Here is a 15,044-nt window from a genome sequence, read left to right as displayed (position 1 = left end):
CTACTTCTCGGTGCCTGGTCAATGCCTAACATCCCACCTCTAGTTGCCTTCGGGAGGTACTGGGCTGACCACCTTGGCAAAGTGTGCAAGTCTGGTGTCTTCTCCCTCCCCCGCTTGGCCCTGCAATTTCCTCAGGGATTTCCTTTCTACCATGGGCAGGGCATCTTGCCTAACTGGTCTGAATGGATAGTCCAGAGATCATGGGGTCCAGAGAGCAGGCAGGAAAAAGAGACACCTGTGGCTTAAATGATGTAATCACTCCAAACTTTATTGTTCACATAGTTCTAACCCAACACTGCAGCTTGGAGGGGCTGCAGTGTTGGGTTAGAACTATGGGGCCAGCTCTCCCTGGAGCAGTCTGGCTCCATGCTAACAGCGGGACAAAGGCCACATCGGCTGGGTGGGGGACGAGCTGCTTCTGAGGAGGGATCTTGTGCCCCTCCCTGCAACAATTCACAGTTGATTTAATGCTACATGAGTCTCGAGCAGCTCCCCGCAAATAAAAGGCCGAGCAGGGGCCGTGGGTAGGGAGTGCTCACCTTAAACTGAGGAGAGGTTTGAGGGATCAAATGTACATGGACAGTCAAGACTGAGTCCCTTCACCCATACCCTGGCCTGCTTGTGTCCATGTAGAGCCACTGCCCTCCTGGAAGGCAGCCAGGAAAGTGCTTTGAGGTCATTGGAGTGCAAAGTGTATCTGGCAGTGCCCTGGGACCAGGGGCTGGGCAGGGCAAGTGTACTGGATGTTGGCAGTGTGGCAGGGGAACAGCCCCTATACGGTGCCCCATCTGCAGACTGTTCCTGTCAGGTGGGTCTCATGTCGATCTTCACTTGTCTAGACAAGGGAACTAAGTGTCAGCCAGTCTGTGGCAGCGCACGGGGCCTGCTCTTCTGGGGAGCAGCAAAGGGACACGTGCTTGTGCCTAAGGGCTGAGAACCACTTCACTGCAACACCTTCTTTGGTTCTTGGCTGAACCAGAGTTTGACTTAGGAACTGAGCTGTGACAACCTACAAAGGTGGTGTGTTCTACCAAGGAGGCTTCCTTCCCAGTGCTGGGCATTTCTTCCTCCTCTATCCCAAAGGGGGTCTGCAGCCAGGAAGGCCAGGCAAGGGGTCAGAAGCCCCCACTAATGCAAGGGCAGGAACACCTGCTGCTCTGGTCCTAGATGACCTGGGCATGGGCCCTCACTCTCACACTTGCCTGGGGCTCTCTTGCTTCTCCTGCCCCAGGCCGGAAGTTGCTTTCCTCCGATTGCCAGCAAGTGGTCACTGATCCAAATGGGTCAGGCCAACTCATGTGAAGCAATGCAGAGAAGACCCTCTTGGTTCCCATGGGAAGAGTCCTCCTGCCTTCCTTCCTCTGTCTCCTGACGTGGCTGGAACATTTTCTTGGCAGAGATGGCAGGACTCAGGTGGGAAGTCCAGGGGGGGTGGTATATCATTTGCCCCCACTTTGCTGCTGCCAGCCCCTGGACCCACTACTGAGTCAGGGGACAGCAGATCCCTAGGAACAGGCTGGATCTGTATCTCAGGGTGGCATCAAGCACCCAGAAGAAAGGTTGCTCCAGGTGGACTGGAGCTAGCTGTGGAAGGCAGGGCTAGGGCCGATTCTCCAGCCGGCCATGCTTGACCCTCCAGCTCCAGGCAAAGCTGCCATCAGGGGCCAGGGTGCACTGCAGATCGATGCCCGAGTCAGGCACCTCCATGTCATAGCGAACAGGCTGCCCGTCTTTGGTCACCAAGCTGAAGGCTGCAGCTGGGATCTAGGGGTGGAACAAACCAATGGATTGAGACAGTGGCACAGGGCTCAGAAGTCACCTAGAAGTGTGAAACTGATGAGGTCCCCAACCACCCTGGGAGACATCTTCCTCCAGCTGAACAGGCAGCCTCTCATTCTGGAGAACCAGGCGAATCCCATCTGGCTCCTCAATCACTGAGACCCCGGGGACATCTGAAGCCACGTCCAACTTTTCTTGAGAGTGCCATTTCTATTTATTTGAAAGCCTTCCTCCTGGAGGGTGGGGACTCTGACTCTAGGTGTGTAACCCCCTTACCTGGCTGCTGATGCCCGTTGCGATGTCTCCCACCTTGACCCGGTGGAACTCCCGTATGTGCAGCTGTTCACCATTGAGAGACTGTATTTGGACTTTCACACCTAGATGGCAGGCAAGGTGACAGTCAGGAGGGCAGCTGTTGGCTTCTCAGGGAGCAGGGACAGGCAGGGGACGGGGGAACCTTTTGTTAGAAGTCACTCTGCTCTCTGTAGAGGGGAGCAGGTCCAGCTGTGATCAAGCGGCAGAGATGAAATTTAGGTTGGAGTGGCCCTTCTAGTACACACCTGCTATAACTCTCGGTGGCCACCAACACCTGGAATTTAGCCTGCATATTGCTAAGAGCTGAGGTTGGCTCCCAGGGGGAAGCAGCACTCCAACTTGGATGCAAAACAGAAAGGAACTGAACACAAAGACTCTTAAATTAGATTGCGGGCAACACAGATTGCTTCCTGAGCTGAGATGGCCTTTGGCCCAGGCAGGGGGGACCTGCTGCCACGAATCACACCGGCCAGAGCTGTAGGCTGATGAAGCCCAGCCACCACTCCATGCAACCAAACTTGAAAATTATACATTGTCTTTCTTATCCTCTGACCTCAAATCCCTGGAGAAGAGTCCAGTGGACTCGTCACTGACTTGTTGGTTAAAATGCTCTCGGATCCTATTTCCTTCTTTTTCCCTCAGAACACATTAATTACTCAGCTTCTGGACTCCAAGCCAGGAGAGTCTGCTCCCCTCCCCAAGCCAGGGGACCTTCTGGGACTCCATCAGCAGCCAATAAGAGGACAATGACATTTCATTGTCCCACCAGGAAAGGCTTGTGGATGATTAGGGTCCTTGCCAAGGGCCTCATGTTCAGGGTGCCCGGGGAAGGGGACATGAAACCCTCTGTGACTCCCTAGCTCCAGGTAGCCCAGCTGATGTGGGGCTGCAGAGCAGGTGAAAAGGGGACCTACCATTGAAGTAGCTCGGGGTGTCGGTGGGCCGCCCTCGGGCCAGCACCATGTTGCAGCTGGAGCTTCCAGCCTCCGCCTGGCTGCCCCATGAGTGTACACCGGAACTCAGGGTGTCCCGAGAGCTCTGAGAGGCCTTTGATGGGTTCTGAAACACAGGAATGGGCACAGATTCAGGGCCCTGGGTTCAGGGAACTATCTCTTGTCTTTTGTCTCTTTTGGGACAAAAGTGGCCTGGACCCTCTGGGGGGATGAGGCGCTATCATGTCCTAGTCTGAAGGAGGGTAAAGTGTATGTCTACAGGGGACCAAAGCCAACTTCCCTGTTCTCCCGTCATCCTCTCTCGCCCACCACTTGCACCATAGCCCATTCCCCAGCTGGACATAAAGCCTCTACTCTGTGCCCGGGGCCAGGAGAAGCGTGACTCCCCGTCCATGGACAACTCACCTTCTCACTGTCATCTGACAGAGAGCGGCTGTCGATGCTGAGGCATGAAAGAATTTGTTCCTGCTCCTCCAGAGAAAAAGGTTGGGACAGGCTGTTCAGAAATAATTCTGTAGGGAAAAGGGAAAGTGAATGTGAAATGTTGGAAGGGCCCAAGGAAGGGGCTGGGAGAAATCAGGCTGGTATACAGAGAAGCCTTGGTGCAAGGCCCAGGGCCAGCGCTCGGGGACCCCAGCCTGGCTGCCCTACCTATTTCCAGCTGCTGCAGCTCCAGCTCGGGGAAGGTTGCTCTCCGCTCTGGTGAGCTGGGGCTTCTGGCAGGGGCTGGGTCCAGGGAGGACAAAGGCAAGGGTTCCCACATGCCAGATTCCTCCTTGCTCAGGGCTGGAGACTTGTTCCGCTCTGGGGGCTCCGGTGGTAGAGGAGGCTGAAGCTTAGGGGCCCCTCCAGTGGTGTCCACAGCTGGTGACCGCTCCCTTGGCTGGGCATGTGGGGCCTGGTGGCAGCTGGCTTGGTGTGGCGGTGGATGTCTTGGTTCTTTATATTCTCCCCTCCAAGGGCTCTTCAGACCTCCCACTATAACAGAGAGCACATGAGAGGAGATGAAAACACACAGCATAGATGCCGACCCCACAGGAGTGGCCTCTCCTGAGTGGAATGGGGCTAGAGGGGAGCAGAGTGGGGCTGCTGGGGCCCTGATGTGGAGGCAGCATGGGGGGCCCTGGAGGAGGCCTCTTCTGATGGCCCATAAAACAGGAATAGGACTGTATCTCTGTTTTTAATCTATTTTCCTTCTAGATGTTAGCAGCAAATTTGAAAACTACAGCAAAATCAGTTCCAGAGGATTTTGGTGAGCGAAGAAAAGATGAAAAAGGGCTCTGGGGGCTGGGAGTGTGGCTCTGAGGTAAAGCACTTGCCTAGCAGGAGTGAAACCCTGGGTTCCATCTCCACCACCGCAAACACAAAAAACAGCTCTGCGACAACACCGACCCAGAGTTCCCAGGTAAAGAGCCACCCACTGACTCTCTCGTCCCAGCCCTAGACTGGTGCTTCCCCAGGGCGCCATTTCTCTGGTGTGGGGGCAGTTCCCTGGGGCATCCTTATAATTGTAAATACCACTTGATTTTGGTGACAGGCTGTGAAAAGTCTTTGTTGTGTTTATTCCCCTTTCATTTCTATAGCCACTGCCTTTCCTCTCTCCACATTGTTGTGTTCCTTTTGATTTGGTTGTGTTCTTGCAAAATATGTCATTTTCACTTGCTGCTTTTTTCTTTTTCTTCCTTTTTTCTAGTACTGGGGGCTGAACCCAGGTTATCACATATGCTGGGCAATGCTCTACCATGGAGCTACCCTCCCAACCCTTTATATTTTATTTTGAGACGGGGACTTGATTGCTCAGGTTTTTCTTGAACTTGTGATCCTTCATACCTAAGTCTCCCCAGGAGCTGGGATTTTGGGAGCGCCCAGCTCATTTGTTGATTTTTCATATACAATAAAGATGTATGCCCCAGGTCTCCTGTCGGTTCCTCTTTTCACTCAGCACTCTGGCTTTCAGCTCAGTCCCCACTCTGCGATCATGGAGTGGCTTTTGGCACTGAGTGCTGCCCCATCCCCCATCCTTTGCCACTCCACTCTCCAGGTGAGAGACCCAACTCTCCTCCCAAAATGAGGCTGCAGAATGGGTGGAAATTCCTTTGACAGTGCACCCAGGAGTGGAGGGGACAGCTCCCAGATCCATTGACTTTGGACGGCTGCCAGGTGCCTTCCATTGAGCCTGCAGCCTCGCCAACACAGCCTCCAGCAGTGCCCAGGGCTCCTGCTGTACCCCAGCCCAGAGTACTTGGTACTCTCAATTTTCAGGATGGCTGTTAAGTGGTGCGTGGCTTCAGCTCACGCTCTCTGATCCCTAACCAGTTCGACCCACTTTTCTGCGTGGTAGCCCCTTTCTCCCACTTCTTGAGCACTGCCCTCACTAAGATAGCACCGCAATCTTCCCAGCACCCACAAGGCTGGTGTCATCCTCTGCTCCAGATGGCGGTGAGACTGAGGATCCCAGAGGCTGAGGACCCCAGTGCTGACCACCCCTGCCCCGTCCCTCTCATGGCCCACTGCTCTGTGCCCTGCCAGCTCTTACCTTGCTGCAGTGCCCGGCCAACCTTGCCCCGCAGCTCTGTCGCTGACGCTCGGTGGACAGGTTCCTTCCTCAGCCCTTCTTGGATGGCCTGGGCCGTGAGAGGGGAGCAGGAGGGAGGGATCTCTCTCACAGGTGGAGGCTCGTTGGCAATCTGGGGGTCAAAAGACAACATATGAGGCCTGCCTCCCCCTCGTTCCCTATCCAGCCTTCTGTGCTTGCTCTCTGCCATATCCCTCGCCCCCATGCTGCTCTGGGGTCTGCCACAAGGAATGGAGAGATCTGGGGCAGAGCCAGGGCTGGACTCTTCCTAGAAAAGGGAAACAAGAAGCCGGGTGGGATGAGCCAGAGCCAGGCAGCAAGATGCCCTGTCAGGAGGCAGGCGGAGGTGGCCCAGTGTGTGGGCAAAAGAGAGCTCTGACTTGCCATGAACTATGAGACTCCCTCAGCTGGGACTTCTTCTGGAACCCCCAGATTTGGGTGACAGGTCTTTTAATTAGAATCTCACATTTATTTTTTTATTTTTTTTTAAATATTTATTTATTTTAGTTTTCGGCAGACACAACATCTTTGTTTGTATGTGGTGCTGAGGATCGAACCCGGGCCGCACGCATGCCAGGCGAGCATGCTACCACTTGAGCCACATCCCCAGCCCCAGAATCTCACATTTATGGCAAAGCCTCTTCCTGCTCACATCTGTCACGCAGCAGCCAAAATGGGAGGCCCCCTCAAGCCTTCAGCTCAGGCCTGTGGCCCTGCTGCCTCCCCTGCTGGCTGTCCTGGAGCCACCACTACCACTGACCTTGAGGCAGAGCGGCCCTCGGAAGTACTGAGTCCAGGGGTGGCAGCCGTTGAGCATGTGCAGCATCATGCAGCAGCTGCTCCAGATGTCCACCTTGGCATCACAGGGCTTGCCCATCACCACCTCTGGGGCCATGTGGGTCTCTGTGCCAGGGATGTAGTCCCCTGAGAAGGCCAGGGAAAGACAGAAATATCACCTGAGACCTCGGGTGGGCAAGAACTTCAGCATTTCCCATTCTAGTTAATTCCAGGAGTTCCTTGAATTCGTCTCAGTTGAAGTACTTTAAATAAATAAAGCCTCAAAGGCAAACCTGCTCAGCTTGGGACTCTGCTGGGGTGCAGAGCAATCTGTCATCCACAGCACGGCTCTGCCCTCCAGACTGAACCCTTAAAATGGGGAGGGGGCTGGGCATTGAAAATTCAGTAATAGAGGATTAATTGCTGCTATGATGCTCCTCAAATGTTAGTAAAATGAAAAAGAAAAAAAAATTCACAATTATCTCTCTGATCAAGAATAGCATGAATTATTTTCCCTTCCTCTTTAATACCACTTAACTCCATTCTTGCCAAGTATTTTACAATAGGCATGGGTTATTTTAATAATCAGAGAAATGGAGGTCAAAAATAGACATTTTAGCTGAGCATGGTGGCACATATCTGTAATTCCAGAGGCTCTGGAAGAGGCTGAGGCAGAAGGATCACACATTTAAAGCCAGCCTCAGCAACTTAGTGAGGTCCTCAGCAACTTAGCAAGACCTAGTCTCAAAAAAAAAAAAAAAAAAAAAGAAAAATCACCATCTGTGAAGCCTGGGACCTGTGTCGGAGTTTTCCACCTTCCTGCTCTCTTCACTGGAGCATCAGAACTGAGTGCTTGACATCCATTACTGCATTTACACATAACAAGAGCCTTGTAATAACCCAGGGTGGCTGTGGGGCTCAAATCTTTTGGGGAACATAAAGTGCTCACATCACTCATTCCCACTGTGGAAGCAACAAGGCACCTGGCTAATGCCTAGTAAAGGGCATTGGCTATTGTCATCATGGGGAGGGGCGCTCTGGGGACTTACCTGTGAGCAAGGACTTCCCCAGGCCATCAGGTTGCAGGCACACGGCATGGCCAAAGTCACAGAGGGCCGCATGGCTCCCATCAGTGGACAGAAGCACGTTGTCAGCTGAAGGCCAGCACCAGCACAGGGAAGAAGAGAACAGTTAAGTCGTGACGGGTCCCAGCCCACCAGGGCTCAGCTGGCCTGGTCTCCAGTGAAGTAATTTTCTGGCCTACCCTACATGGCAGCTGCTGCCTCAGATTTGTTTCATTAGATATGGAGGAAGGGAGGGGGTGTAAGTGTAGGCTAGAGGCAGGCAGCAGGCAGGATCTGAGCCTGAGGAGACAGGAGCAGGGGCTACTTTTGGGGACCCTGCCACTCCACTCTGCTGCCCTACCCTCTCCCAGGGGTCACCAGTAGGTCGAAGCTTGGTTTCCAGTTCGGTAGATACCACCCACTGGTAACCAGAGTGCCAGGTGTAGGGTGTGGAAAAAACATTCTCTTCCCATAAGGCATAGTCCTGTCAGCCTGACTCAGACCCTGTCACTGGAGGTGACCAGGCAGGCCCAGAAGAACTGGGAGGAAGCCAGGCAGGCACGGGGCAAGAGCCTGTGGGACCAGGCTGTGGGGGTGGGAGCCTCACCTTTGATATCTCCATGCAGAATCCGCCGTGAATGGAGGTATTCCAGCCCCTCCAGGGCCTGGCCCAGGTAGTAAAGGGCCCGGTCCTCTGGCAGACAGCCCTTCTGCTTTATGAGCTGGCCCAGTGAGCCACCTAGAAGACCAACAGCCAGTCTTTACTTGGGGCTTTCCCAGGCCTCCACACAGCCAAGAACAAGGTTGAAGGGCAGGTAGTGGCAAAGCAGGCCTTTCCTGCAGACATTATAGGGCCAAGAGGTTATATGTGGACTGACTAGAGACCACCGTCAATCTGGGAAGCACTTGGGGAAACTTTTTATTTTTTTGGGGGGTATCAGGGATTGAACCCAGGGGCACTCGCACATCCCCAGCCCTTTTTTGTATTTTATTTAGAGACAGGGTCTCACTGAGTTGCTTAGTGCCTCACCATTGCTGAGGCTGGCTTTGAACCTGTGTCCTCCTTCCTCAGTCTCCCATGCTGCTGGGATTACAGGCGTGTGCCGCTGTGCCTGGCCGACTTGGGGAAATTCTTGCCCTTGACTTGTGAGGGAGAAGGATTGGGCCCTGGCTCCTTACCTTCCAACAGCTCCATGAAGATATTGACCCAAGGACCTTCCCTTACAGCACCATACAAAGGGACGATTCTGGGTGAGGTCAATCCTGCACATGCCATCAGTTCCTCTGCCCGAAACACCTCGACCCGCACCTGAAAGGACCCAGTGGAGGCTTGTGTCAAGGGAGAGGGGCCAGCTGGTTGCTGGCATCCCATGGGGACTCTTGGTCCTCCACATGCAGATGTTGCTGATGCTTCCAATGATGATGCCCAGGCCAGATGGGCCGGATGGGTCTGCTGGGTTCTCAGGGACTAAATTGTACTGTGTATCCTTGGCGTCAGGGACAAGTGCTCATACTTAAAGTTCGGCAGTGCTGACGGTGTGAGAAAACAGTCACACAAACCACAGTCCTTATCCAGGCTCCTGGCATGCTGCCTACCCTCAATGTGCCAAACCCAGAACATTCTTTGCCCCCAGCCCAACTGTCTGGGCAATATTCTAGGACATGGGTCCTTCTGTTTGTCAACATCTGAGTCTCCCCTTTAGACGGAAGCTTCCCACCTTTCTGTCTCCTGTCTCTGGGCCCTCAGCACCCCTCCCAGCACATTTCTTTACTCTTCTTGTAATTATTTCTTTTTCCTCAGAGAACTAAAATGTCTACATAGACAGGCCTGTGTTTATATTTACTCTATTTTCAGTTCTTCCTAGCTTGGGTTCTGATGAGGCTTCTAGGGAAGGTTTTGGCCAGGGCCACTCCTGCTGTGACTAACAGGACTGAGAATGTCCACTACTTTTTGCAGGGACCTGCAGCTTGGCAATGGCAGGAGGAAATAGGCCTTGTGAACAGACATCTTGGTCTTAGATCCTGGCTCAGCCATTTAAGAGTGCTGCACACTTCCCATCAACCATGCTACCATGGTGGGGACAGTGTTATCTACCTCAGTTAGAATGAGAATTTGGAAGGGCTAGCTCTTTACTTCCTCCCACCAACTCAAACAGCAGCTTGTTAAACGCTCAGATTTCTGCATAGAGTTCTTGCTGCTGCCACTGGTTCTCCTGTAAGCCTGGAGTGGCATCGCCAGGGGGCGCCAGTGGTCACAGAACCAGCTGGAAAAGATGTGTTAGGGTTTTGTTTGAGGATTTGCTGACTCCACCAACAGGAGCTCTGTTGACGTGGGACTGTTGGACTTTTTGCCTATCCGTGGGAAATCTTTCTCACCTGGTCAAAGAATTATCTGGTTCAGTTAACCAACTTACATGAACTTTGACTTTTGTTAGTATTTCCAGCCCTAAAAGGTCACTGAAACTGACTAGAACTAATTCAGCAGCAGGATTTGCACCAGTAAATGTCTTTAACCTTATCACTGTGCCCCCACCACCCCCAACTGTGAAGTGAAGCACCCCAGGGCACCACTGGGAATTCAAAAAGGTGCTATGGGATATTGTATTTGAAGTAAATGGGGATGCTCAACATCTTCAGGAGATGGTGTGAACTACTTTTAGAGATAGGTCAGTTCCAACATTAGATCATGCTGAATTCTTTTTTTTTTTAATGGTCCCGAAGATCAAACCCAGGGCTTCACGTGTGCCAGGCAAATGCTTTACCACGGAGCTCTCCTCAGCTGGCTGCATTCTTTTTGATGATATGTCTTTAAGAAGCTAGGATTTTGGAGGTTGCTGTGATAAAAAGTACTTTGTGGGATGTGGAACAGGAAATGAAGGTGGTGCTATCCAATCTGATTTCAATGTTCAAGAAGCCATGCAGTGGCCAACAAGGCCTAAGTCCCGTTAGTAATTTTAAGAAGGAAAGGAGATTTTTTTTTTCTTTCAACTTACATGTCTCGCTTTTCAAATGGTTGCTAAGTTTTATGATAGATTTATTATTTAACCTAACTATCTATTAAATGAATGGTTAGGTATTTGTTTTGGCTTGGGGTGCCATGAAAAATTGTCTGAGATATTAAGGGTTGTGAATCAAGATAGTGTGGGAAACTTTGGCTTCACTTCTAAGAAATACCTATGTCCTCTAAGTGTCCCAGTAATACTAAGACATTTAGACATTTCCATCACCTAGACCAAAGTGGGTCAGATGGAAGCCACAAAAACAAGGCGCTTCACAAGTCTAGGTGAACCCAAGGAAGCAAGGAGAAAGAGCTGTCCTCAGGGGATCGGTGGAGAAAGCACCCCAGCCTCTGGCTCAGGCCAGCTGCCCATCTGGCGCACCTCTCTTCTCTGGACTTCAGGGTCCTCATGCCCAAATAAAGGGGGCCGGGTGTGAGGAGGATGTGAATGAGGACTAGCGTTTAATGCCCACTGGCGTAAGCCAGGCACGGTTTAAGGTGCTGTCACCACTGCCATTTCACAGACAAGGAAGCTGAAACCTGGACAAGTGACTTGTCCAAGGTCACTGGGAAGAGAGTACCACAGCCAGAACTTTGGTCAGGGAAGTCTGACACCAGATGCCAGCTGCTCTACCTCTTGAAGAACATTCTGGGCTTAGCCTTTAATCCTGGAGGTTTCTACATTCATTCAGGAGCGAGCGTCCCCAGGGGGAAGCGTGGACTGCCATCAGCCTTCTGTCACATTCAGAAGCCACTCCCCTCACTTCAGAGACCTTACCTGACACAGACCACTTTTCCTCCTTGAAACTCTCTCCTTTTGTGTTCTTTGTATTCTTATCTGTTTTATTCTATCAGTAAAGAAAGAGGCATAAGCAACTCTACAAGTTCTTTAGAAGATTCTAGCAATATAAACATAGGAAAGTGACTAATATAGGACTGGGAACATAGATGTCCAGGAAATACTAGGTGGTCCCCATTTCCTCATCACTATCAAAACAGTCTCCCCTTCATCTTTGTTGTTTTCATTCTAAACACGTGTCTGGGGCTGGCTGCGTCACCGCCATGCCATGTAAAAGCCTATCCGAGGTTATAACTCAAGTTCCTTCAGGTCAGGCCTGTGGATTCCACAGCTCTTTCCCCAGTCCCTGTACAGTGTCTGGCACAAAGCAGGTGCTTGGTGACAGCTGGTTTGACTTGGCCAAGGCCACACTATCCCAGATCAGTGGCAGAGCCAAAGGGAGGCTCCCAGAATGCCATACTTGAGCCAGATGTCCTAAAACAAAAGGTTCTTAACCCTATTTGGCCCACAGACCTGTTTGAGAATCTGATAAAAGATATGGACCCTTCTCCATTTAAAAGTGTGTGTGTGCCCACACATCAACACACACATTTTTGAATCATATTTCAGGAATTCAGGAATCCTCTGAATCCATTCACTGACTGTGATAAGAATTTATATGTTGGCGTTAAAAAACACAAAGAATGTGGGTGCATACAATCCCAGCAGCTCAGGAGGCTGAGGCAGGAGGATGGCAAATTCAAAACCAGCCTCAGCAATTTAGAGAGGCTCTAAGCAACTTAGTGAGACCTTGTCTCAAAATAAAAAATGAAAAGGGAGGCCCGGAGTTGTGGCTCGGTGGTAGAGTGCTTACCTAGCACGTGTGAGGCACTGGGTTTGTTCCCTGGGACCACATAAAAATAAAAACAAATAAAATGAAGTTTAAAAAAAAGAAAAGGGATGGGGATGTGGTTTAGTGGTTAAGCACTCCTGAGTTCAACCCCTGGAACCAAAACAACAAAACGAAAACAAAACAACATAACAAAACACAAGAGCTGTACAGGAGCCAACAAGGAACTCTGTCCATATATGTATTACATGAAAAAAATCATGGTACAGAATAATTTAGAGAGTAGGATATCATTTTTATAAAAAAATAACTTCATACTTATATATGCATAAAAAGTCTAAAAAAATTTATGTCAAGTGGCATTTATCTCGGTGAACAGGACTGGGGAACAAGAAGACTTTTCTTTTTTTGGCATTCATTAATGATTTTATAATAAGCCTGTATCTGTTTGAAATTAAAATAAAGATCAGCTGGGCATGGTGGTGAATGCTTGTAATCTCAGTGACATGGGAGGCTGAGGCAGGAGGATCGCAAATTCAAAGGCAGCCTTAGCAATTTAGTGAGGCCCTCAGAAACTTAGCAAGACCCTGTCTCAAAATTAAAAAAAAAAAAAAAAAGGCTAGGGATGTGGCTCAGTGGTTGAGCACTCCTGGGTTTAATCCCTGGTACCAAAAATAAATAAATAAATAGCAAAGACCAAAGAAAACTTTATTAAAAAAAACAACCCAAAACCTGCATTAAACCCTAGACTTGTGGTCAATCATCATGCGACCTAAGGCCAAAGATATTCTTAAGACCAAGGGAATGCTGGTGTTACCATGTGACATCACACATCCTGAATCCTCCCTAGGAGCATCAAAGGAGCACGGACTTGCTCTTACCCCAGGCACAGTCTAACTTCTGATCATTTACCTGCTTCCCCTGTCCCGTCCCCATCATCAAGAACTTTTTTTGTGGTGTGTGGGTGGAACTAGGGATAGAACCTGGGGCCTCATGCTTGCTAGGCAAGTGCTCTACCACTGAGCTACACCCCACGGAAGGGACACCACTGCCTGCCCAAGCAACAGCGGCTGGGTAGAAGGACAACAACCATCCCTGCTGGGGCTCCTGGGTGGGGGGAGGTGGAGTCCTCAGCATGGCCACCTCTGGTGCTGGAAGTCCAGGTCTTATGCTTGGATCATTCCCCACTGCCTGGGCACAGGGGATGAGAAATGGAGTACTGTCCTCTTCCACCTCATCAGGGTTGTTTACCCTGTTGCCTGGGACTCTGAGGACCTCAGCAGAGGAACAGCTGAGAACCCAGTGACTAAGCTCCCAGCACTGGGTGCTCGTCTCTAGGACACTTCACACTTTCTCACCCTCCTCCCACGGCCTCTCAGGAGGGACAGCTGAGCCTTCTCCGGTGGCCTGGGGAAGGGAACTGCAGCTGAGGAGGTCAGGCACGTGGCCCTGGCATCCAAGTGGAAGATGATCCGTGCTGGCAAGAGCTCAGCATGTGCTTCTGCCAGTGGTGGGGGGGCAGGGAGGTGCTTGCTTATCCGACACGGTGTATGTGAAGTCTGGGGTAAAATGGACAGACTGACCCCTCTCTCATCCCACCACCCTGAGGATCACACTCAAGAACTCCAACAGCCTGGCCCACGGTCATTCACCGCCCAGCTAGAGCCTCAGCCCTTGAAGTCACAGGCAGTCAGGACAGGAGTGGTGGGGTTCACCCTGCACAGGACCTGAGTATGTGGGGCCTGTTGGGTCTGGCACCTTGGTCCATTTCCTTTTGGGGATCAGAGTCTTTGACATAAGCCACTTGAAACCAATCCATTTCTGAGCTTATTTACCTTGCCCCATGGGCCAAGAAAATGGTTCACCCTGGGGTTTGGAGTTTGGGCTGCGAACAAGATGGTTTCCGATTGAGGGGAGCTCCAAGTTGGGAGGGAGAACAGTGCTGTGGGGAGCAGGGCCAACACCCTCTATGTCTGTGGATCTGCAGCTGCTGCTGATTGTCACCTGGGCCTGGGCTTTAGGCCCAGCTGGGCAAGTCACTGGGGAGATGAGGGGTAGGAGAGGTGACTCCACCTTCTGCTGCTAATCAAGACCCCAGGACCACGAGTCTTCCCTCCTTCCTCTCTTCCTGAACAGCGGCACAGAGCCACACCATGGCTCTGGGTCTGAACCCCAATTCTGCTGCATTAAGCCATCTCCTCCATCTCTTGCTGAGTCGTGTTCCCCTGTGATGGCCATCTGTGCTGCACCTGGCCAGCAGGTGGCATGGCTTGAACCTGGAGCAGACCCGTGTGTAACTCCCTGTGTCTGCCACTTTCCAGGGGGTACCTGACAGGTGGAGGCTACTGTTCTAATTACCTTCCGGTCCAAAGTGTACAGTAGCCCCACCGGGTGGCCTGCAGGTTTTAGCTCAGCATGGATTTCATGAGGATCCGACCACCTTCCAGGTTTGGACTTGCCCCTACAGGCCCTGGTGTCACCAGTGGCCCTGGCTGTATTCAGACCTTGAAGCCATGTGCTCTCACATTGCTTCTCACAGGCATGCATACCGAGGGCAGTGACCAGCCCAGGCCATGTGACACATTGCTCCCTTCCAGTTCCAGCTGACCGAGGGCAGCTAGCGATGGCCAGGTTGTTATCAAGTCAAAGCCACGGCAACCCTGTGGCTGTCCTTGAAAGACAGAATGTGGATGGCAGCAGCCCTTGCCTGGCTCCCCTGTAGCCCCCAGAACCTTGATGTACCTTTTTGGCATACCTTTTTGACAGCACACTGGAAGCCTGTCTGCTTGTCCTTCATCCTGTGGACCTCTCCGAAGGAGCCTCTGCCTAGGCGGGGCTGGCGCGTGGCCCAGTGGGCTTCTTCTCGGTACTCATAATCCACTGGCTTGAGCTTCTAGAGTTAGCAAGAGAGAGAGGCCAGTTTCAGTGGTCAGGACAGCAGAGGGAATAAGGGGC

At 51.6% G+C, this 15,044-nt stretch overlaps 1 protein-coding gene across 5 annotated transcripts in view; it reads right to left on the bottom strand.

Moving 5' to 3' along the window:
• Window positions 1–290: 290 nt before the first annotated feature.
• The window catches only part of Map3k14 (mitogen-activated protein kinase kinase kinase 14), a 42,874-nt gene continuing 28,120 nt past the window's right edge, over window positions 291–15,044 (bottom strand). For 4 of the 5 annotated variants that reach the window (XM_046442721.2, XM_046442722.2, XM_058578751.1 and 1 more), the window contains 11 exons: window positions 14,845–14,982; window positions 8,643–8,772; window positions 8,071–8,202; window positions 7,449–7,553; window positions 6,383–6,546; window positions 5,584–5,734; window positions 3,699–4,025; window positions 3,453–3,559; window positions 3,009–3,153; window positions 2,056–2,156; window positions 291–1,764 (listed from right to left, as the gene is read on the bottom strand). In XM_046442721.2, coding sequence (XP_046298677.1) covers window positions 1,600–1,764; window positions 2,056–2,156; window positions 3,009–3,153; window positions 3,453–3,559; window positions 3,699–4,025; window positions 5,584–5,734; window positions 6,383–6,546; window positions 7,449–7,553; window positions 8,071–8,202; window positions 8,643–8,772; window positions 14,845–14,982 — 1,665 coding nt within the window. In that variant the 3' untranslated portion in view covers window positions 291–1,599. Of the gene's footprint in view, window positions 1,765–2,055; window positions 2,284–3,008; window positions 3,154–3,452; window positions 3,560–3,698; window positions 4,026–5,583; window positions 5,735–6,382; window positions 6,547–7,448; window positions 7,554–8,070; window positions 8,203–8,642; window positions 8,773–14,844; window positions 14,983–15,044 lie in introns of those variants that run through there. The other variant, XM_058578752.1, reaches the window with a different exon arrangement.

Source organism: Marmota monax, unplaced genomic scaffold (genome assembly GCF_021218885.2).
Source record: "Marmota monax isolate L192 unplaced genomic scaffold, Marmota_monax_Labrador192_F-V1.1 WCK01_AAM20220418_F8-fsc00205, whole genome shotgun sequence".
Taxonomy (NCBI): domain Eukaryota; kingdom Metazoa; phylum Chordata; class Mammalia; order Rodentia; family Sciuridae; genus Marmota; species Marmota monax.
The sequence above is the reverse complement of the archived record's forward strand: the minus strand, read 5'-3'. Positions and strand labels throughout refer to the sequence as shown.